At 40.8% G+C, this 23869-nt stretch overlaps 1 protein-coding gene and 1 long non-coding RNA gene across 4 annotated transcripts in view; one reads left to right on the top strand and one right to left on the bottom strand.

Annotated features, from left to right (window-relative positions):
* LOC115472985 overlaps nt 1–11446 on the top strand; it is a 130897-nt gene extending 119451 nt beyond the window's left edge. For all 3 annotated transcript variants that reach the window (XM_030207553.1, XM_030207551.1, XM_030207552.1), the window contains 2 exons: nt 3716–4070; nt 10624–11446. In XM_030207553.1, coding sequence (XP_030063413.1) covers nt 3716–4070; nt 10624–11191 — 923 coding nt within the window. In that variant the 3' untranslated portion in view covers nt 11192–11446. The remainder of the gene's footprint in view (nt 1–3715; nt 4071–10623) is intronic.
* Nucleotides 3077–23647, bottom strand: LOC115472986. The gene is made up of 3 exons (XR_003942587.1): nt 22462–23647; nt 18416–18418; nt 3077–3089 (listed from the first exon to the last, which is right to left on the bottom strand). It is a non-coding gene; the product is annotated as an uncharacterized LOC115472986 (long non-coding RNA).
* Nucleotides 23648–23869: the final 222 nt, after the last annotated feature.

Raw genomic sequence — 23869 nt, 5'->3', positions numbered from 1 at the left:
CGTAGCTGCAAGACATACCGAGGCTGCTTGTCAATTTGTGTTGTGTTAATCGATCGATCTGTTTTGTGGATGGCAGCTTTACAGCTTAATTGTTGTAACATTTTACAGTTAATCACTGCATTACATCAGAGATGAAGACTAATGCACGGAGCTTCAAGTAAAGCCATTAAAGTAAACTAATAATGTTTAAAACAGGTACAAAAATGAGCTTTGGGAAAGCCATACAGAGCGCTTAATTATGCATTTTCCAAGTGTTTCAGCGTGGCATAAGTTTTCCCCTTAAATGCAAAGAGAAGCTTGCTTATGAATAACTTAGAATTGCTGGTTTGCGCAGATCACCGGGTAGACTTGAGAAATAGAGAATGAGACTGTTAATGACTCTAGAGGGTGCATTTGCAGTGTGAGCAGGAATATGAAAATGCAGCTTCAGATGTAAAAACAGCTTCACATTTCTCTCTTCCTCCCTGCGCTCAACCTGCAGGTGCAGTGCACACACTCCTAAGACGCACATTCCACATGAAAAGTGCAGTACATTAACAAGCCTATCTTTTCTTAATTCCCTCTCTAAAATCTATCATTTCTGTGGTTTCTCTGTATTTGTCTTGAAGGATAAGATAAGAGAACCTAATAGCCTAAGGGGTCCTTTTGACTAAGGCGCACTAGAAAGTGACTGGCGCTGCAGTTAGCACACGGGTGTGCCATGTGCTCCGGCCACTTCCTAGTGCAGCAGAAAAATGGCTATAGTCGGACTTTTTAATGGCCACTCGCTATCTTCCCTGGTAAGGACTCCCGTGCTACTCCTCTACTAATCGGGTAATGAACAGTAATGTGCCCGTTCTACTCAATCAGTGCAGGCATGCCTACTCTCTGCCCCAGACATGCCTCCTGCACACACACACACACACAAAAATTGTTACAGCAGAAGTAACGCGTGTTGCTGCCCAAACTACCATGGATCACCTTGGTGCGTCCTGCATAAGAACATAAGAGTAGCCATATGGGGTCAGACCAATGGTCCATCTAGCCCAGTATCCTGTTTTCCAAACAGTGGCCAAGCCAGGTCACAAGTACCTAGCAGAAACCTAAAACGTGGCAACACTCCATACTACAAATCCCAGGGCAAGCAGTTGCTTCCCCATTCCTATCTCAATAGCAGACTGTGGACTTTTCCTCCAGGAATTTGTCCAAACCTTTTTTAAGCCCAGATACGCTAACCGCTGTTACCACTTCCTCTGGCAAAGAGTTCCAGAGCTTAAGTATTTGTTGAGTGAAGTATTTGTCCATCTCATGCATATCCATTAGGCATACCTAGAAAAATTAACCTGTTCATAGCCCTGAAGGGGTGGGATTAAAGATTACTATCTTAGCGTACAAATCTAGCCATTGGCATCTCTAGGGAGAAATATTTGGTTTGCCTCTCCCTATATCTGACTTGTCTCCCAGCTGACACTCCTAGTGACATTTTCATAATCATTCCTCCCACACCTTTAAATAAACTATAACAGACACTATAAAAGTTTTAAGAGTATTTCTATTCATAAAGAATCCTACCAACTAATTTCAGCCTTTTATTTTTTATTTTCCTCTCCCTCTTTGATTTCTAAGTTTCCTTTTTATTATTCATTCTATTCTTTCATCCTTACTGTTTGTTCTAACGTGCTGCTATCTTTCTTTTTTTGTACATTTTTTTTCCTATTTCTTTTGTTCCCTTTGGTAATTTATCCTGCTAATACTCTTTCATTCTCCTCCCCCATCTTTCTCACATTCCCTGCTCCTCTTTCTTACCCTTTTCCACTCCTTACATACTACCCTCCCTCCTGCTCCTACCACATATCCTTTATCTTTCTTTTTTCACCCCTCCTTCACTCACCACCCTCCTTCTCCCTTTATCTCTTCTTATTCTCCATCCACTTCCTTATCTCCACCCCTCTCATCTCTTTTTCTGTCCTTCATACTCTCACATCTTTTCCCCACCTTCGATCTCCCTCTCACTTTACATTCTCTTCTCCTCCCTCATTTTCCCATCTCTCATTCCTCCTGCACCCTTCCCCATTTTCCTCTCCCACCTTGATAGCTCTCCCTCACTGCTCCTTCTCTCTCACCATTCTCCTTCCTCCTTTTCTGTCTTCCCCACCGCTCTCATCTCCCTCCACTTACCTCTAATCCAAAATGTCTCCCTTTCAGACCATGCCCACTCTTCCTTGGTCCCATCTCTTCTTGTGCCTGTGCTCTTCCATAATACCCTGAATCATCTCTCTCCCACATTCTTCCATTGTCCGCTAAACCTTCTCTCATTCAGCCTTCTGCTCTTATGACCGGCAGTCATACTCCTTGCTCCATGCCCCATGCCTCCTTCCCCCCAGAGCTGAAAGCAGGAGCAACGCCTCACACAGCATCAGCTTCCTGAATCATGCAGGGCAAATCTTGTGAGATCTATGGGAATCCATGCAGCTCAGCAAACTTAAGCTGTATAAGGGGTGCTGGTTGCTCAGTGGAGGATTAACACCTATTTAATGTCTCAAGGCAATTTGCCAAAGCACCTAAAACGGGCGGGCCTCCTCAGAAAGCAAGGAGGATCCCTCACTTATGCCAGCCAAGCCATTGCACCAAGAACAAGAAATTAACTTGTATTCCCAGGCTATTGCTGGTTATGCTTAACAAAAATAGTAGCAATTAGATTTACAGGCTATATAATTAAATATAAAATATACCAATCCCAGACACTGCGCACTGGACCATCATGCTCTTAATTTAAACATCTGTTTTGTATTGACAAAAACCCTTACATGGCTTAGTAAAACGGCCCCAAAGGTTGTATTTAAATGTACTTATATGGGTAGTGCACCTGCTACCTGGATAAATGCCACTGAGACCAAGATTTCATCGGCATTATCCCATCCAGGGACAATGATGGAGTGGAGAGAGTTTCGATCCAGGTAACAGCAATTTTCAGCACCACTATCCAGTTAATTGTCCACATAACTTAGACGAGCCTAAAAGCTGAATATCGCCACCGACCTCACTGTTCTATCCAGATATTTAGCAACAGCCACCTTCTGAATACTGCCACTAATTGGGATTTTTTTTGTCTGTAGCAGCCTGCACTTAAAACAAATGCTGACTATTGTGGGTTCAATATATAGGGGGTGGGGTTAATTATATTGTGTGTGTGTTGGGGGGGGGGGGAATTATTATAGTGTGCATTATATGGTATTTGTCTATCATATATGTGTGATATAATGGGAAGGTGGCTTGTGTTTTGGATTGTATCTCACCTTCAAAAGTTAAGTCTCCAAACATTGAATTCTGTTGTATGAATTTGGCATATACCGTAGTTTTAATTTTAACACCCAGTTTGAAGAAATAGCAGAGACAGCTGATAGATCCCCAGAGGTTGCATAGAGAGCCAAAGAGTGGATGCCTGAGTCTGATAAATAAAGCAACTTGCCCCGGGTCACAAAGAGTGTCACCAGGGAAGTGGGATTTAAATCCTGGTTTTCTTGGTTCTCAAACTCTGCTCTAATTACTAAACTACTCTTCCCCTTGTGGTGGACACTTTTTTATTTATTTATTTTTTATTTCTTTTCCAGCTAGAAACACAGTGTTGACCTAAGGTGATATATATGCAAATGAGCAAATAAGCAGTTTTCGACTTTGGTTATTAATAGTCTTTGAAAATAGTTGTCTAACCTGCTGATTCCTTCTGGCATTCTAGCTGAAAAGAAATTTTCACAGAACTTGACCCTTGCTGAGTCTTTGTCACTTAACCTGAAGAACCTATACAGCCTGGAAATAAACCTACCTGCCTCTTACACCCCAGCTGGCACTGCTGGAGTAGGTTCACCAAACAGAACTACTGCTACTGAATCCTATCTGAATCTCATTAATATGGACAAAGGTCAGGACTGCATCAACAATGTGGAGAAGAGTAACAGTCTCCAGTTGCTGACAGATGACCAACATGGACTCAGCAGGAGTGTGGAGGGCTCTGAGGTCACGAAACACTTTACAGACATTGGAACTGACCGTTTAAAGATGGATGACTTGGGTGTCCAAGTAGGGGACGAAAGGTAAGCAGCAGGTCAAGTCTCTTGCTGGCTCCTAGATAAAATAGATTTTGACTTCTGTCTCCTCCTTATCTATATCCCACTATTGATCTACCCAGTGTCTTCACCATATCAGTATACTGTGACCACAATTGTTACCTCTTCCCCCTTTCATGTCTTTTCTGCCCAGTTCCACTTTCTTATTGGGGTTTCCTTGTCCACTATAATTCAACACCATGTCTTTGACGAAGAAGAAACTGAAAAATACTGCTAAATATGTTTAGCAAAAAGGCTGCTAATTGCTCTAGGAATTTAAACCTATCCCACTGGGGCAGACGGTACGGGGGTGCAAACAGGGAATTTGCCCTGGGACCCCCATTCTGCAGTTGGCCCTAAGCCTACCTAAATCTGAAGGAAATACAGCCTGCTAGTGGGCTTTAGGGCCTGTTTCCAAATTTCTGCCCTCGGCCCAGCATGCTTAACATTGGCCCTGCATTCCACCTCTACCTCCGGACTATCCCCGAACAGGAGTAGGAAATACTGGGGGCCCGTCATCATGTTAGTGTGTGGTTCTCCTGCACTTTAGGTGGGGTCTTGATGCCATATGGCTTTGTTGAAGCAGAGTTGACAGGACAGCATTCAGTTAATGCTTCCACCATTGTCTAACTTTCTGAATTAATATGATCTGATCCACACGTCAAGTATATTTTTGTGTGCCCATACTACTACTACTTATCATTTCTATAGCGCTACTAGACGTACGCAGCGCTGTACATACAACGATTTTCTTTTGCTTGGTTTAAAATTGGCTGTGTCCCTAGTATTTCTAAACTGTATTAACTTAAATACAAGAACATAAGACATGCACATGTGGCCAAACTAAGGGAAGCCCAGTATCCTGTTTCCAACAGTGGCCAACCTAAGTCACGAGTATCTGGGCAGGGTCCCAAAACTCATGCACTTTTGATTTAAAGCCAAAGAAAAATACAAACTTGTACCATCTGTTAGCCAGGTGTTCAAAATCCTGCCGAGCTGGTAAGATAAACTGGTTAATTTTAGCCCATTATCTTTAAAAAAACAAAACAAAAAATGAACTAATGAGAGTTCTCATTCGCTGAATACTAAGTACCAGCAAGCTGTCAGTTGTACTGGCATTTCGGCCTTCTTTTACAAAGCAGTGCTACCGATTATCAGCACCCTGAATGCGAAGAAGCCCATTCAATTCCTGTGGGATTCTTGGCATTCAGCACAATTAGTAGCGCTGCTTTGTAAAATGAGCCTTTAATATTTTCTTAGCTAAGATAGGAGGAGTTAAGACTGTTTTCCTTTCCTTGTTGTGGGCCCTGTAAGGGCATTTTTGGGGGACGGGGGGAGGGAGTGGTCTTGGGAGCACCCACTTGCCTGTTCTTTATATAAGGAGGAGTGCCAAGATATATTAATGTATAAGGTGTGGAATTGGGGGATATTTGGCAGGGACAGGATTTTTAATTTTAATTAGACTGAAGGCTGCAGTTAAGGCAGTGGTTCCCAAACCTGGTCCTGGAGGCATCCCAACTAGTCAGGTTTTCAGAATATCCACAAATGAGTATTCATGAGAGAGATTTGCATGCTGTAGAAGCAGCGCATGCAAATTTCTCATGACTATTCTGGTACCAGAGGTTGGTGAATCCTAGATTAAGAAAACAACATTACTTGCATGTCACCCCGCAAGCAATGTTATTCCCATAGCCTGGGAATCTGTGCACATGGGCCACTCTAGCATGGTTGTATTCTGGCCCCAGCCCACCCCCCGGGGCAGCAGAATCCCACCCTAAGATCTCACAGGGGCTACCTTGAAATGCAGTAGTGGTCTGGGAGGGTGTCTTTGGGCAGAAGCAAGACCCAATCGCTCCTGCCCAGTCTGACGCTTTCATGAAAATGGCACCCCTAGGAAACATGACTCCTAGCAGTAGTTGTCATTTTCGTGAAGATGTTGAACTGGGCCTTGCTCCTACCCAAGACCCCTACCAGACTACTGCTGCATTTCAAGGTGGCCCCTGTGGGGTCTTGGGGTGGGATTCTTCTGCCGGGGGGGGGGGGGGGGGGGAGGCTGGGGCCAGAAGACAACACTGCTAGAGTGGCCCAGGTGCGTCAACTCCCAGGCTATGGGAATAACACTGCTTGCGGGGTGACATGCAAGTAATGTTGTTCTCTTCACCCAGGATTCAGCAACATCTGGAACCAGAATCCTACAGGTTACTGAATCTGGTGACACATCAAGGTGTGGTAAAAGGCAATCTTTCACCTTGATTTCCCCCTCCCCCCAACATTTTAATTATCTTTTTAGATATGATGAAAAGGAGTTTGATATTTTTTCCCAAATAAAGCCATTTTGCCATGCAAAATGTAGTTCATTTTTCCATTTGTTATAGTGTTCCATATCTGCTGTATCCACTGTTCTTGAGTTCTTGACACCTCCAAAATTAAGCAAAAATGCAACAAGCTGCTCATAACAAAGACTGGACTAACATTGATCAGACCAGCCTAACAATGTTCCACCTGAAGAGAAAAAATACATTTTAAATGGACAACTTTATTATGAATCACTTCCTTAAATTTTTGATTTTCGCTGCATTCCTAACACATAGGGTTAAAAGTTCCAATGGTTGAAGTGCAGGTTTCCAAATCTGGATGAATGGTTCTTATTTGGGTGTTATTTGGTGGTTCAGAGATGTAGCCGTCAGCAGCTTTTCCCTCTCTAGACTTTAGAAACAGACAGCTGTTTTGCAGAGATAACATTGCCATGTACTGTGTTAACTCCAGCGTGCGTAATGAAGTATTTGCTGCTATGAGTTTTACTTGAAATGGAAATTACCTAATAAAAAAACTGTCCCTCTCCCTGCTGCCTCTGTGATGAAATGAAGGTGCATCAAGGTCAAATGAAGTAGTAAGAGCGATTTTTTTTCCTCCGGGAAGTGTAGTAAAATTATTGGTTGTCTCATGATTGAACATAAAAGGTGGCATACTAAGACAATCTGGGTCAGTTGGAGGAACCCATCACATCCCAGTAGTAAAGTCTATTCCCAGTTGCACACTCCCAGAAGTACAGTATGAAGTGGAGACACCCAAGTCTGTCAACCTGTCCTTCAGAAACTTGTCCAAATCCCCCCCCCCCCTTTTTTTTAAATTCAACTGTATTGTTATCCATGATCACATTAAGACAATAAATTCTAAAGTTTAACTGAAAATGTTTTTAATTTATCAGATTCATTAAAATGAACTGTTTAAAGCTGCTGCCAGTTAATTTCATGAAATATCATCTTCTCCTGTGTTTGTCAACCCAGTCCTTGGGCCACTCCCAGCCAGTCATGTTTTCAGAATATACACGATGACTATGCATGAGAGAGATTTGCATGTACTGCCTGTTTGGTGTGCATATTCAATGTGGATATCCTGAAAACACGACTGACTGGGTGTGCCCCAAAGACTGAGAACCACTGCTTTAGGCCCTAAAATCTGTTCCCTATTGACTCATTTTACACCACTCATGCTTCTATAAACTCTGTTATCTCCTCCCCAAACTGAAGAACCCTAACCCGCTAAACCTTTCCTCATTTTCATTGCCTTTCTCTAACTTTTCTGGCTCCACCCTTCCTTTTTTAGACAAGGTATCCAGAATTACACACAGTACTCAGTGTGATGACACCATAGCTTAATAGAGAAACATTATGTACGTTCCTACTTTTGCTTATCTTAATTTTCAGGTTGTTCTGATGCTAGTACATGCAGGACTGTTGATTTAAAAAAAATGTTTGTCACAAGGACAAAAGGATGTTTTGAGGGGTGGTGGTGCCTAGTTTCTAACCCTGCATTGTGCACATATTGTTAGGTTGCATTGATGTAGTGGTTTCAAGGTACAGTGGTGCATTATGGGTATATAGAATAGATATTTGAATAGTGCACGTTATCACCACTGATGTGATGCACTTAAGCTATAGAACAAAAATTAGTTTGAAAATGCAGTATGTTACAAAACTCTACTAGAAAAAAACAAATACAGGTGCAGTGTTGGAACATACTGTATTTTCAAACACATTGGTCTAAACTGTGACTTTGAGCTTAATGTGTGTAACAAAACCAGATATGAAAGTGGCAAAATGGGCATTTTTCTCCCTTTTAACAACCAAGGATGTCAGTCTTTTTAATTAAATTTGACTTTTTTGCTCATGACAATCATTCCAATCCTTTAGTAGGTCAACTAATCTGAACTAATGATGCTAGACTAATTCTGCCAGGGTTTTTGGTAAAATTGAGTGGACTCTGAGAACAACACCATCTCAGACATTGCCTTCATCAGGATTTCTAAATCCTTTAGTAACCAGATCTATCAAACGTGAACTAATCAAGAGCAATTGAGTATCATTTATTTTATTTTATTTGTTACATTTATAGCCCACATTTTCCCACCTATTTGTAGGTTCAATGTGGCTCACATAGTACCGGAGAGGCATTACAGACTCCGGTGTAAACAAATACAAAGTGATGTTGTGGTAAGATAAAGTTCATGTGGCACAGCCACACTAGGGAATCATACAACGGAAGAGTTGTGTTATGTCCATTACGTTCTTTAGTTTTGTTGTATAGTAGTAGTAGTAGTTGCAGAGATCGGGCATTTATGTTGGAGTGGTAGGGTATGCCTTTTTAAACAGGTTAGTCTTGAATTGTAAAACAAAATTGTATTGTCTTGGCACACAGTTTATAAAATACTCCAGGTTTTTTTTGACTGTTATAAATTGAATTGTATGTATCATAAGCACCAGAAAAAAAACAAATTTTTTCCCGTATTTGAAAGTATCACAAAATCTTATTCAAATCAATAAACATTTTTGGTATGGACATACTATAAATTTATCAAACAGTATTTACATTGTAAATTTGGAGGCTGACTTTGCATTCCTGGTGTCAGTCCCCACAGGCCTCAAACTTACCAGAGCTGTTTTTTTTTCCAGAATGAATGATAATTCCATTGAAAACTTTTTCATCCCCCGCTTGAACATTGGGGCTTAGTTGAGGAAATGTGTTAGGAAGTTTTCTCATTTTAGTAGTGATTAAAGAGCAAGGAGATTGATTGGCTTCGAGGTCTATTTGTGGTAAGCAGTTAGCATGATCTTTAGCACCTGAGTGAGGTAACAGTTACCATGCTGGCAGACAGCATATGCTAATTCATTGCATTAACTTCATGCCATGTTTATATTATTATTATTATTAGCATTTGTATAGCGCTACCAGACGCATGCAGTGCTGAACACATGACACAAAGAGAACAGTCCCTGCTCAAAAGAGCTTACAATCTAAATAATACAGACAGACAAGACAGTTACAGGTGAGGGAAGTAATGGGTGAGAAGGAAGGAAGGGACAATTGAGTAGTGGCTAGGAGCTAAAAGCAGCAGTGAAAAGGTGGGTTTTCAGCATAGATTTGAAAACAGGTAGAGATGGAGCTAGACATATAGGTCCAGGAAGTCTATTCCAGGCATAAGGTGCCATGAGAGAAAAGGAACGAAGCCTGGAATTAGCAGTGGAGGACAAGAGAGATTTGTCCATTGAGTGGAGTTCACGGGGAGGAATGTAGGGAGAGATGAAAGTGGAGAGGTAATGGGGGGCTGCAGAGTGGATGCATTTAAAGGTCAGTACGAGAAGTTTAAACTGTATGCAGAAGCGGACAGGGAGCCAGTGAAGTGACTTGAGGAGTGGGCTAGTGTGGGTGTATGGTAGGAAAAGGGCAGTAAGTGCTGCACTTTATTTAGATTTATTAACTGCCTTTATGAAGAGATTCACACAAGGCTCCTTTTTCTCTTGGCTAAAAAAAGGGTAATGGACCTTTTGAAGATATGGATGAAATCTGAGGTCCACCTGAAACTCTACAAAACATGGTCACTACGGGTTTGGTATTTTCCCATGCTTGAAAATGATTATCTGAGGAGCATCTCTGTCTGATTAAGTGTGTTATCTGATGCAATGAATCCTGTGATAAATAATATAAAATAGAAAGGCTTTTTGCTTGATGGGATTAGCTTTATTACAGGATATTTCACCATCCTTTTGGTATTGGATGAACAAACATCATGAACTGATGTGGGAATTTCAAAGTGCCAGATTGTACCCTTATTGATATGGGACAGTTATCTTCAATCTCTAACTCTGAGAACCAGAAATATGGTACTGAATGATTTGTAGGAAGGGCTAAGATAATTTTACAGGTAACCCAAGCACACTGGCTCCCATCGAGATAGGGAAGGGAGTGAGTGAGTGCAGTGGGAGGATATGAAGTTCTACTTGAGAGTCCATACCTCATTGTTGCTGTACCTAGGTTTTGTAGGGGGTTGAACATTTGTTTATACTTATTTGTTGGGGAAGTATCGGTGGGGGTGGGAGCTAGATTTATAATGTGAGAGTAAGACAACTGTTATGTGATGTTCATTTTTATTCTTAATAAAGAGAATTTCAATAATAAAAGGCGCTAAGAGCATGATAAAGGATAAAGTGAGTATGTGGAGATCACATGATCTAACACTTTTTTTTTTTTTAATGTTTGAAAGGTTACAGCAAGCCATACCAAAACTGAACCCACCTCCACCTATCATCAGAAAAAGGCCAACTAGGATCTGTTCAGAACAGGAGGCAGAATTCAGATCGATGAATGGAAGTCTCACTACCCTTGCAAGCCTCCATCTTAGCAGCTTTACTAATGTCGCTTCCTGCTCGCTTTCTGCTTTTGAGTTTGAATCTGAAATTAAGGGATTATCAAAAACAGCCCCAGATTCTAACCTTGAAAACACAGACCTCTCCCCCATCAAACTATCTTCCGGATTGTCCATTAGCAATGACATTTCTGAAGTGAATGGAATCTTTTGTTCCCTGACGGGCAGTTGCAATAATTTGCAAGGGACGTTCTCTTCTGGATCTAGTGCTGGCAACAGTGAAAGCCCAGCCAAAGGACTGGATCAAACAGAATCCGCTAGTGACAGTACTCTTCCGTTTTCCTCCGCAGCTAATGAAACATGTTTACACATCAGCTTTTCTGAAGATGAAATGCCAGAGAATGATTCAACCGACATCCAAAGAGTTCAGCATCCACTGTACTCACTTAGAAATAGTCAGATGTAAAGATTAATGGCTTTCCTGATCATAGTTCTTTTAAAAATAAACTTCTTAGCAGAGGCTTAAAAGCAGAAATCTACATAATTGGTTAGTGGTTTTACTGGTATTATTGCAGTTAGATATTACACTGAGAGCAAACTGTTAAACTTGTAGAACGTCAGCCTTTTGCTTGGGTTTCAGGGGCTGATGTGCATTAATCATAATCACAGCAACTAGTCTTCCATGAAAGCTGAATTTATTCAGCTGAGCTGAGAATTCACCAGTGGCGTTCCGAGGGGCGCTGACACCCGGGGCGGATTGCCGATGCGCCCCGCCCCCTGGGTGCAGCGACCCCCCCACCCCGGCGAAAGAACCCCCCCCCCCCCCGGGTGTACGCCGCTGGGGGGTGCCGTGCGCCGGTCAGCATCATTGGTTTTCATTCTAACTCTGCCCCGGAACAGGTTACTTCCTGTTCCGGGGCAGAGGGAGCATGGAAACCAACGACGCTGACCGGCGCGCGGTACCCCCTCCCCCCAGCGGCGTGCACCCGGGGCGGACCGCCCCCCCCCCCTTGGTACGCCACTGGAATTCACCCGGCATGTTGACCAAGAACCTTTATAGATGCTGCATGGCAAGCAAGTGAAAATGAGGACCACTATATTCTCATGTGCAAAACTGGGCATCTTAGATGTTGTGCTAAGACTGTTCAACACAGTTTGTTGCTGCTGACTGTGGGTCATGTTTACTAAAATGTTAGCATGTGCTGCAACCATTCTTACTCGTATGGGCAAGGAAGTGGTTACCACATGCTGCCGTCTGTTAGTGCATGCTAATGTTTAGTAAACATGGCCATATGTGTGTATGCGCATTCCATTTAACCATCTTTCTTCTGCTGCCATAAACATAATCCTGTGTTCAGGTGACATTTCATGATTGGTAGAGGGAATTGGGACAGCTGTGCTTATGACTGGGACAGCTGTCTCTGATGTCACCTAACCATCTATCTCAAATAAGGATTTCTTTATGCTCAGTTGGTAGCTGGCCCTCAGATTTTGAGCTCATCCATTGATGAACTTCCAAAACTTTAAGAATTAGCAAATAAGAATCTGAAAAGGCCATTAAGATGATGCTAAGATAGGCCTTAGGTTTAATTTTAGTGACTTCATCAATTTTAATATCCTGGGAAATAGTAAATTAAGGTATTTTACTTTTTTTTTTTTTGGTATTGTATGTCATTTTCTGATGCCCAAGGATCTAGAAATAGATAAGATATAGCTGATGAAGCCTAAGCTAACAGCTTTCTGGGACTGAGCTGGAAACACTAGTCAGAGGGACAAAGCTGGTAATGTAGGCCATCTTCTGAGCATAGTAAGGTGATTCTGCTGCTGATCCCATCCCACTGCCAAATGTCTTGGTCACTTCTGTTTGCAAAGTAAATAGTATTGGTGCATTGTCATCACATCATAATTTTGGGAGATCTGATAAAACTGTTGTATGCAAATTTCTACAACACAGCGTTCAATTCTTAATATTGCACACATTTCACCTCAGATCTCATGAAATATAAGCATTCTTGTTCAGGAATCCTGAAATCATCCATTAGACTCCTTTAGCACCACATTTAAAAGAGTGGGGCTGTATTTTAAGAAGCAATCCGTCTGAAAATATAAGTTACAGTTTTAAGAATGTGGTAAAGGCGGTTAGCTTAGCGGAATTTAAAAAAGGTTTGGACGGCTTCCTAAAGGAAAAGTACATAGACCGTTATTAAATGGACTTGGGGAAAATCCACTATTTCTGGGATAAGCAGTATAAAATGTTTTGTACTTTTTGGGGATCTTGGCAGGTATTTGTGATCTGGATTGGCCACTGTTGGAAACAGGATGCTGGGCTTGATGGACCTTTGGTCTTTCCCAGTATGGCAATACTTATGTAAGACTAAGATGCTGCAAACTGGAGAAACCTGGGTACCTGCTGAATGATATGAGGGTGACTTTATAATGGTTTAGAGGGCAAGTAGGTGCCTACTTTGGCCCGTGTATCTTTATGAAATAACATCTAGTATTAAATGCCAGTGTATGCAGCAGGAATCATTCTTACTTTGGAGGCATGGACATATTGGACCAAATTTTACAAATGGTGCTGAAATATCTGCGCTTTAAAAAAAACTGTGCTAAAATGTGCTCAAAGTTAGGTGCCATTTATAGAATAGCGCTTAGCGCCAGGACTGTGCCTAAATTTAGGTACGAGGACTTACACCAACTAAACCCTGGTGTAAAACCTCATGCCTAAATTAGTGCACGGATCCCGCTTATTCTATAACAGCATGCATAAATTGCAGGCATTCCCCTGATGCCCCCTTGACCCTCCCATGGCTGCGTCCCTTTTTTGGATATCTGCACGTCAAATTTACACACTGATCCCAGCATGTAAAACTGTATACACAAATTTCAGCTAATGCCAATTAGCACTGATCTTTGGGCCCAATTAATGGCACTAATTGGCTTGTTCAGTTAAATTGACAGCAGGTATCAACCCCCAAATTCTATAAATGGTGCTAAAAATTGCACACAAACAACTGTAACTGTCCATGTCTGGATTGTACAAGTATCTTAGGGTATTTTATAAATAATCTCTCCCATGAATATTCATTGTGAATATCCTGAAAACATGACTGGCTGGGGTGCCTCCAGGAACAGGTTTGAGAACCACTTGCCTAGACAGAGGAGGTTGACACTTAAACCTATTCGGGGGCAGGCCTAAATGTTCATGGGTAAAGTAAATGTGTATTTCATAAAATTAGGGCTGTTCACTCAGCGCGATCAATCGCGTCAAGATTTTTTAAAATTTTTTTTAACTTGCACTAAGAATTTTAACTTGATTAATTGCATCATGCTGCTCTTTCCTATAAGGAGGAAGAAAAATGGCAGAAGGTGGATGTGAAAGATGTTATATGGGAAGAAGTGAAGAAGAGAGGAGGAGAGAGAAGAAATAGTGAGGAGAGAGGAGGCCCTGAAAATAGAGTTCAGAGCACAGATAGATGAATAGAACCAGAGACAGGGGATAAGATGATTAGAAAAATAAAATCACCGGACAATGAAAAATGATTTTATTTTCAGTTTAGTAACTTAAGTACAATATGTCAGGTTTGAGAATTGACATCTGCAGTCTATATTTAGCACTATACAGGTGAAATGTGAGAGGGACAATTTATGTGATAAATAGCACGTTTAAATTTTTTTTATTGCGATTAATCATGAGATTGAAACTTTTAATCCATGAACAGCCCTATATATAATATGCATTTAACGTACGACTCCTCTCACCTACTACCCATACTCCTCTCCTGAGTGCACCTACTTGCACCTCGTATATTTTAGGCAGAACCTAATTTTATTAAAGGCCTTTTTCCATAAAAGGTTAATGACTTATATGCCTTTGATGGAATTGTCAGTAAGTGCTTGTGAAAGGCTGAGTCATTTTTTTCAGTATTCCACTCCATCCCTCAAATTCTATATAAGGTGTGGCGAGTAGTGCACGTTAAGTTGTTCATGCGGCCAATTTATGCACGCTACTCAATTGGGTTACAAGCGGAATGATTGGCCAATAATGATCAATTATCACTAATTGTCAATAATTGCAATTTATGCACACTTTTAGGTGTATTCTAAAAAGAGGCGCATGTAAATTTCAACGCACACAGCTGAAAAGAGGGCATGGCCACAGGAGGTGTGTGGGCATATTGGGGGTGACAATTACATTTAAGCACATTAAAGACCGGGGGAACATGCGTACATTTAGACGCAGGCCTTTACACCAGGTTTTCTGTGGCGTTAAATGGCCATGCCTAAATGTATGTGCATTTCCCTGGCCTATGCACTATTCTGTAAACCACGTGTTACTGTAGACACGGTTTATAGAATAGCGCTAGGCGTGCTATTCCAGTTCGCCTACATTTTGGACTCCATATACAGAATTTGGCCCTATATGGCTGTCAGAATTGCCACTTCAAGAAATATCTAATTTGCCTCAGAAGGCTATATGTTAAATTTTTCTTTTAATTTTTTAAATGTTTAGGATCAGTGCTCAGTGTTAATATATGAATCTCACATTGCTGGAAGAGATGTGTGGCTAATAATGCGAAATATATGAACAGAAGTCCTTGTGGTAAAAACAAAAAAGGTGGTTTTTCCTTCTATCCAGCAGGGACCTTGACCCTCTTATAAATTTATGAAGACCCTGTTTCATAATGTACTTTCATCTCTTTTTTTTTTCTCAGAGGGAAGCATAGGAAGTGCTCAGATGATTTGAACATATTTTACATTTTTTTTTTGAAACCATAAAATGATATACCAAGTTTTCTAGTGAACAATGTATTACTAATTTAGCATTTTATAAATAAAGAATGTGCAAAAGATCTATTTTAATGCTATATAAAATTATAAAGATGTGCAAAGATCTAGGTATAGGTTTCTATGGAACTTTGGAAGGCTAAGTGCTTTGAAAATATGTCTCTTTAAATTGACTTCTGATTAACTTATAGTGAGTACTGTTACATATATGATCTTTCTAGTTTTTGCTTGTTTTTTTGAAATAGACTCCAGTAGAATAACTGACCTTAAATGTAGCATCTAATCTTGCATAGGAATCAATATTATATTTAAAGAGCTTTCAGTACAACAAAACCACTCATTCACGCTAAAATATTGGTTGAAGAACATGAATACAAACAAATATTTTGCTTAAAAAATATATGCACTACACTTGAGGAGGAGAATTAATCAAGCAGCATTAGGGTTTAACGCACATTAATGCGCATTATTGAAATTAGCTCACGTTAAAAACCCATAGGCATGAATTGAGTTTTAGCATGCGCGTATTCCCTTAACATGCATTAAGCCCTAATGCTGCTTGATTAATTCCCCTCTCTTAGGGGTCCTTTTACTAAGGTGTGCTGAAAAATGGCCTGCGGTAGTGTAGGCGCATGTTTTGGGTGAGCGCAGAATCATTTTTCTGTGCACCTGCAAAAAAAATGCATTTTTAAAATTTTTGCCAAAAATGGATGTGCGGCAAAATGAAAATTGCCGCGCGCCCATTTTGGGTCTGAAACCTTACCGCCAGCCATTGACCTAGCGGTAAAGCCTAACGCGTTAACTGGGCGGTAATGACCTATGTGTGTCAAAAGCCACTTGGTGCGTGTCCAGTATGCGCGTCAAATGCCACTTGGCGCACGTCTGATATGCACATCTGAAAATAAAAATTATTTTTCGGACGCGCAAATAGGATGCGCACAAAAAACGAAATTACCACAAGGACCACATGGTAACTGGGGCAGTAAGTCCATTTTGGTGCATGTAGATGCTTACGTGGCTTAGTAAAAGGGCCCCTTAGTCATTTTCCAAAATGTCTCCTTTTCTTAACTTTCTTAACTTGCTGGGGGCAGGATCAAGTCCGGTAGATATGAGAGAATTGAATGTAGAAAGTACAAGGAAAAGAAAAGTCAGGCTGAGCAACCATGAGAACAAGTTGGCTGTAGCACATAGGTGTAAAAGTGCAATGCACAAGCATCAAGGAGCACAGCCTCTAGGGGGGTTTAGGGATGTGTAATAGAGTGTAAGCGTGAAGAAATGAGTGTAAAAGGAGTTTAGGAATGAAGAATTGCAGGGTGGGAGAGCAAGTATCAGAATGAAGGTATGGGATAGTACAGGGCGAGGAGAGAAGGACCTGAAGGGTCATCAAATAGAATTACTATCACAAGAAAGCAGTTGAGAAGGGAGCAAAAATTAGATCCGGTATACATGCGCATCAGAAGTGGGTTTTAACTGTTCTGATAATTCATTTAGTCATGGTTTTTGATTCCAAACTATGAATTACATTTTAGAATGTACTTCCAGAACAAGTCGCATTTTTAATAAGGGAAATTTTAGAACAGGGTACCTGTGTGTGCCTTTATGAAATGTCTTAGTTGGAAGGCTTCTACATGTACAGCTGCTCCAAGGCAGGAGTAACTTGGCTTGTATGTATTAGTAAGAGTTGGCACATATACTCATGTTTTAAATAAGCATATAAGTGCAGATCCTGCCTCTGCTCTACGTGTTCTCCACCCCTGAGAATGCTTAAGGGTTTATTGCATAAAAGTAAGTTAAGGCTGCCAGCTGGATACATATTAGCAGGACAGGGTTGATCCAGTCCTGGTAGCACTGCATTTCGATTAAAATTTTAATTGTGATTAATCTTGCAATTAAAGGTATGTTTATATAATATATATAGTTTTTTCCCCCTACTGCAGCTCCTTGTGACTCTGGGCAACTCACTTGACTTTCCATTGCCCAGAGTCACAAGGAGCTGCAGTCGGTGGGGGGGGAAGGAAAGGAAAGGGAATGGGACTTCATATACCGCCTTTCTGAGGCTTTTGCAACTACATTCAAAGCGGTTTACATATATTCAGGTACTTATTTTGTAGTAACATAAGTGTAATTATACATTTTAATCAAAATACACACCTAAAAAATTAAAGAATAAAAAGTAGTGAAAACATAAGAAATACAAATTGAAAAATTACAAATTAAGGGTCCCTTTTACCAAGCTGCGGGAAAAAGGGCCATGCGCTGGCTGCGGAGGCTGTTGTTCCCGTGTGCCAGGGCCCTTTTTACCTTAGCGGGTATAAAAGCCCCCAGAACCAGGGCTTTTTTTGAGGGGGTACTTGGAGGTACTGAGTACCAGCACCTTTTTCCATTGCTAAAATTGACCCATAGTCCCCATGTTTTAGTGAAAGAACTCAGTCTCTTTGCACCAATTCTGCCTTGTCATAGATTCTGTGACTTGTTGTAGGGGGCCTGGCTATTGTGGAGTGGGTCCCTTGATCACCCCACCCCTGAAGGGTGGCCTAGCATTTGAGTACTGGCACCTTTTTTTGGTAGGAAAAACCCACTGCCCAGCACACATGGCCATGCGGTAAGAGAACTCTTACCACATGACCATGCAACAGGGAACCGTAACAGCCACCCATTGAGGTGGCGATAAGGCTCCCGCGGTAACCAGGCAGCAAGTGGCGATGCGGGTTACTGCAACGCAAGCCATTTCTGGGGGTTTTCTTTTTCCCTGGAAATGGTGCATGCTCAGGGCGGGACTACCGTCGGCAGTCCCGAAAGAGCGAGCAGTAAGCCTGTGTTGGGCTTATTGCTGCTCTGTAAAAGGGCCCCTAAGGAATCTAAAACTGCATGCCAAATAGCTATAAACAGCCTTAGTTTTCACAGCCTACTTCAAAAAAGCAAGTATAAGGTCCGGGGTCTACCCCATTGCATGCAGGACCTATAGTTCTGATTTCCCCGTTGCATTCCCTATGAAAACCAAGAGTACAAATCTCAGCATGCACTGGGGTAAATCCAGGACTGGATCAACCTGTGAATCTGGATCCAGTTAGCAGCCTTAAAGTAAGTGCTGTGTGCTCAGCATATAGCCTGGGGCAGTTTTCTAAGTGCCTACTTGAGTTGTCAAGTGGTGATCTACACATTCAAGTTTCTTATAAAATTATTCTTTAACATGGTGAAAAACATTTTCCCACCTTGTTGATCTGCTGTAGAACTCTTCTGTACAGTATTTGTAACAGCAGAAGCGTACTCATCTAGAACAGCTTTGAGTAGCATATATGCATTTTAAAAATGGTTGCTTATTTTGAAACATAAGCCTGTAGAGGAGTATATTAAGCCCAGCCTATCCTGTTTTCATCAAGTCCTTTCTGAGATCACTAGAGTTGCAGTTTGGCAGAAATTAGGACACTTGTGATTGTACATGTTCTTCCCTTGTGGAGTCGGAATAGGTGCAAAGGCTGTGTCCATGTTCACGTGAGAGATGGGAACTGCTATCCTTTCTCATAAAATGTTTAGTTATGTTTACACTGTTTCTTTTGAAACAGATTTTTGTTGGCTGGTTGGGTCTGTGAGTATTTGTTAAAAGGGAGGCGGGGTTTACTGGCACCATTTTGAATCATTGTATAAGCACCACTAGGAAAGGGAAATGGGACTTGATATACCGCCTTTCTGTGGTATTTTGAAACTACATTCAAAGCTGTTTACATATATACAGGTACTTATTTTGTACCTGGGGCAATGGAGGGTTAAGTGACTTGCCCACAGTCACAAGGAGCTGCAGTGGGAATCGAACCCAGTTCCCCAGGATCAAAGTCCGCTGCACTAACCACTAGGCTACTCCTCCATGCTTAATGTGACAGTTTATATAAAATTTTTTAGATGTAGTATATTCATTTTATGATAGTGGTTTCAGGATAAGTTGTTGATATTTGTATGGTGTTGTAGGACCATACCCTGAAGCAGCTTTGCAAATGATTCTTGTTGGTGGAGGTCCTTGATAATGGAAGAACTATATTTGAGATAAGTGAATTTTGATATTAAATTTATTAAACTAATTTTTGAGTTCAGAAGATCTGTGGATTATACATTGAAGCTGATGATGATATGTGAGGCACTGGGCTGTGTTCTAGTGTGAAATAAGTCGCCTCCAAGGCTTCTGTTCACAGTTGGGGTTTCCATACCTAAGAGAAGAGAAGAGTGCTATATGTGAAGATCTTTGAGCGTTGGGTTCTGTTTGTATTTTAATACTTACACCCTCGCAGTTTGAATTTGTGGAACTATATTTGTGAATAGTTATATTTACTGGTGGGTGTGGTGTCATTCTAGTCTGTACTGGGAAACTGCTATTTTATTGCCAGGTGAGGAATTAGGTACATGGGCCATTAATGGTGATTCTGCTTGATGACATGCATGTGAGGTCAGTAAGAAAATTCTTTAATTGGTTTACTCCTGATCAAAATGTAGTCATTAGACTCCTCAAAGACTAATAATGTGATACCTTGTCTGAACTAGAGGGCAGCAACAGGAGAAATACATCTTTAGAGCTGCTGTTGTGAAGGCTGTCATGTCTTTCTAGTTCACTGCCTCTAGGAGCTGCTTATGAGCATCCATGCTGCAGGGCTGGGTTTTAAATGCAGAGGACTGAAGGCAGCAATCTCCAGCCAACAGTGCTAAGCTAGTCTATGAATGAAGAAGACCAACACCCCAAGCATCCAATGGCCCCTAATAAAAACACTAAGGGGTCCTTTTACTAAGCTGCACCTAAAAGTGGCTTGCGCTGGTTTAGACACGTGTATTAGACGTGCTCAGGTTCATTTTTCAGCACACCTGCAAAAAAGGCCTTTTTTTTTTTTTGCAGAAAATGGACGTGCAGCGAAATGAAAATAGGCGCGCGTCCATTTTGGGCCTGAGACCTTACCACCACCCATTGACTTAGCGGTAAGGTCTCATGCATTAACTGGGTGGTAATCGTCAGCACGCACACAATACTGAGTACCGCCCGGTTAGCGCCATCCACTGGAAATTTTCCAGTGCACGTATTTAAAAAAAATGAAATTACCGCCCAAGCTATGTGGTAGCTGGGCGGCAGTTCCAAATTGGCACGCATAGGCGCCTATGCGGCTTAGTAAAAGGACCCCTATGGCACCAATGCTCAAAAGAAAAATGCAGGTTCTAGAAGCTATTAGCACTATACTAGCATTTACCTGCGCAGAATGTTCAGAGGCCTGGAGCACAGGGACAAATGAGCACGCAGACGAACAACCCAAGTAGCATGCTAATATAGTCAAGCTCATATATTCCCCAATGTTGAGAGATGAGCGCCCAAAACAAAACTGCCTTACTGTTGGAAAAAAAATAATACAAGTTCGGAGCAGGTGTTGGAAGAGAATATTTCCCATAATTCTCATGTTTCTCATATCATTCTTTCTGCAAAAGCTGCCCGTTTTGATTGCTTTTGGAAGCAGAAGGAAGCCTGTGCTAGCTCTTAAGCGCTGGTCATGAGATACAGCAGACCCAAGCGAAAGAACACATTGTCGTCTGTTTCCTGCGTCTAAATATAAGCGTCTAAGCTTTTAAAAAAAAGGTTATGTAGACGCAGAAAACAGATGCCAATGTGTGCTTCACTTTCAGGTTTTACCAGGCACATGCGCACCGGCGCCGAGCTTACCGAGGAATTCTATGCATGTGTCAAGCACAGTCCTCCCTCCGAACTCCCTAATAGTCAACGCTGTGAGTGCGCCTATATTTGTATCTCGTTAGCGTTGAGCATTACGGTGGTTTTCTGTGCTGTTTCAGCAGTATTTTTATGGCACTATTCGGAATAACGCCACAGTTTTGAGCATCAGGGCCTAAACCTGCTCATCTTCTGTTAATTTGACCATTAGTGTTTCAGCAGCTTCCAGGTGCATAAGGATGCTCTAAAAATGGACACGAATGACTAAAAGTAAGCTGGCCTGTCGTATCAAACTGCAGCAAGTGACAGTACAGAAAATGATCTTTAATGCAATTTACTTAGAATAAACAAAATCATTTAAATTCCCTTGTTTCTAAATGTTAAGTTTTGAGGAGGTATTAGCAATTACAAGCTTTTCTTGCTAAACCTGCCCTGGCATGAATCACTTTTAAATAGGGTGACTGCTGTTTTGATGATCACCAGAATGCCAATGCAAGTATCTCACGGATGCATGCAAAGCATGGCCAACTGTAGAATTGATTCTCACCTGAGACCCATGCAAATATAACAATTTAAATCCCCGTAGAGCATGGAGAACTGCAACATAGATTCAAGAAAAGACATTCTTAAGAGCAGATTAATACGTTTTTTCCATGGGAAAATTGAGGGTAGAGTTGAAAAATAAAAGCAAGTTAGGAAACAGAGCAAAGTTAATTGAAAGAGCATAGCAATGGCTGCAGCTTTTAATGAAATGTTCTCTGTTAGTGATAACATTCCTATCAAAATAAGATTTTAAAAAGATGAGCGACTGTCATTTTGCTGAATGTGTGCTGAACTGTAGAGCTATTGGTTCTGCTGTAATAAAAAATGGAAGCCTAGAAAACAAGAGTGAGAATTTATTTATTAGTTTTTTTTTTTTTTAGAATAAATAAAATTGTCCCTAACTTTTTTTAAATTAAATTTTCAGTTATTTAAATGTACACTTTAAGTACAGGAAGTAAACTATTATCAAGCCTTAAAAGTGCAAAGTAATAACAAAAAAGCAAGCAAATGTAAGATAAGCTGAATAGTCTACGTCAAGAGAATTTGCCAAACTTGGGTAAAATTCCATAATATGATCAATAACAGACTTGATTGATCCCTTAGTAAGGAGCAGCTGAGACCCTATAGCTGGTTTATTTGGATTAGAAGGAAGCTATCCCATTTGTAGAAGCATTCTCGTTTTTGTTTGGTAGAAAAAAAACCCCCAAACAAACAAACAGAATAAAAATTGGAGGAGTCGGTTTTCAAACAGCCTGCTAAGGTATCAAGCCTGACCTTGTATCTGATTTTCAAAAATAAACTACACATGTAGTTTCTGTTTTGAAAATGCTCACAGGCGCAAAAGATCTGTGACTTGTTCACCCATTTGTTCCAGACTTTTAGTTCATTTCACATGTTCAGTTTATTAAAGAAAAAATTAACAAAGTTTAGAAATGTTTATTGTGTAGAAATCAGTTGTAAGCTTGTAATGTGCTTCGATTGTGAGCCCTCCTGGGACAGAGAAATATCCAGAGTACCTGAATGTAACTCACCTTGAGCTACTACTGAAAAAGGTGTGAGCAAAATCTAAATAAATAAATAAATAGTTTAGTGTATGTAAAATCAATTCATGATAATGAGCCAAATGTGTGTTAATGAAAACACTTCCTTAGTGGAACTTTTCCAGTCACATCGCCAGGAATATTTCCCATCAAGCCTATAAGCAGGTATTAGCAACATAAAGGAAATTTTCACACGGTGCATTTAACTTGGTAAATGACTTTGAAACTCTTCTAAATGGTTTATAGAGAGGATTTTGTTATGTTGGAATTGACTACTGTAATCTTGAACCAGACTTCAATGCAACAGAAGCCTACACCTCCTTTAGATACTGGGATGGGTAACCTTGTAAAGTGCTCAAATATATTTTAAGTTGCTTCAAGGTAAACTGTTAGCAGTTTGCAGTATGTTGGATAAGTTCTTTTGACATCTCCAAAAAGACTGACACAGCTATTAATTGATTTAACTTGATATTGTTTAGAGGATGGGGCAGCTATAGAATTAAGACAAGAGAGAGCCCACCATGATGTTTTTCAAAATACATAAGGTTACTAAAGGGAACAAAAATAGCAGGACCCTAGGAACAGCAACTTCATAGAACTGTTCATTTTTCATGTTGTGCTGAAATATTAAAACTGAGTATATAAAAACCAGGAGCTTGGCTAGCCAGTAAATCTTTTTTTTTTTTTTTTTTTTTTAAATTACTGTAGACAGTTGAGAATTTTTAAAGTCTATTTTATGGTATAAAATATGAATTTGGGTGGGAAAATGTCAATACATTGTGTATTAAAGATGAAAAAATAAAATTATGTAATGTTTTCATATGTTGTTTGGTTTTGTTTTTATGGGAGGCTTATTTCTCACAACATTTGGCAATGCTTCAAACAGTTAAGTTCTCAGTCTGGCATTAAAATCTCAGGGCCCCTTTTACCAAGCTGCGGCAAAGGGGGGCTGCCATTGGCGCTAGTAAAAGGGAGTTCTCGCCTTCCTGCAGGAAATGGCGGTGCGGCAAATAAAGCACTTGCCGCACGGCCATTTTGTGAGGGAGCAGTATGTTAAGTGCGGGATTTGAACGGTCCTAAG

Source organism: Microcaecilia unicolor, chromosome 6 (assembly GCF_901765095.1).
Source record: "Microcaecilia unicolor chromosome 6, aMicUni1.1, whole genome shotgun sequence".
NCBI classification, from domain to species: domain Eukaryota; kingdom Metazoa; phylum Chordata; class Amphibia; order Gymnophiona; family Siphonopidae; genus Microcaecilia; species Microcaecilia unicolor.
The sequence above is the reverse complement of the archived record's forward strand: the minus strand, read 5'-3'. Positions and strand labels throughout refer to the sequence as shown.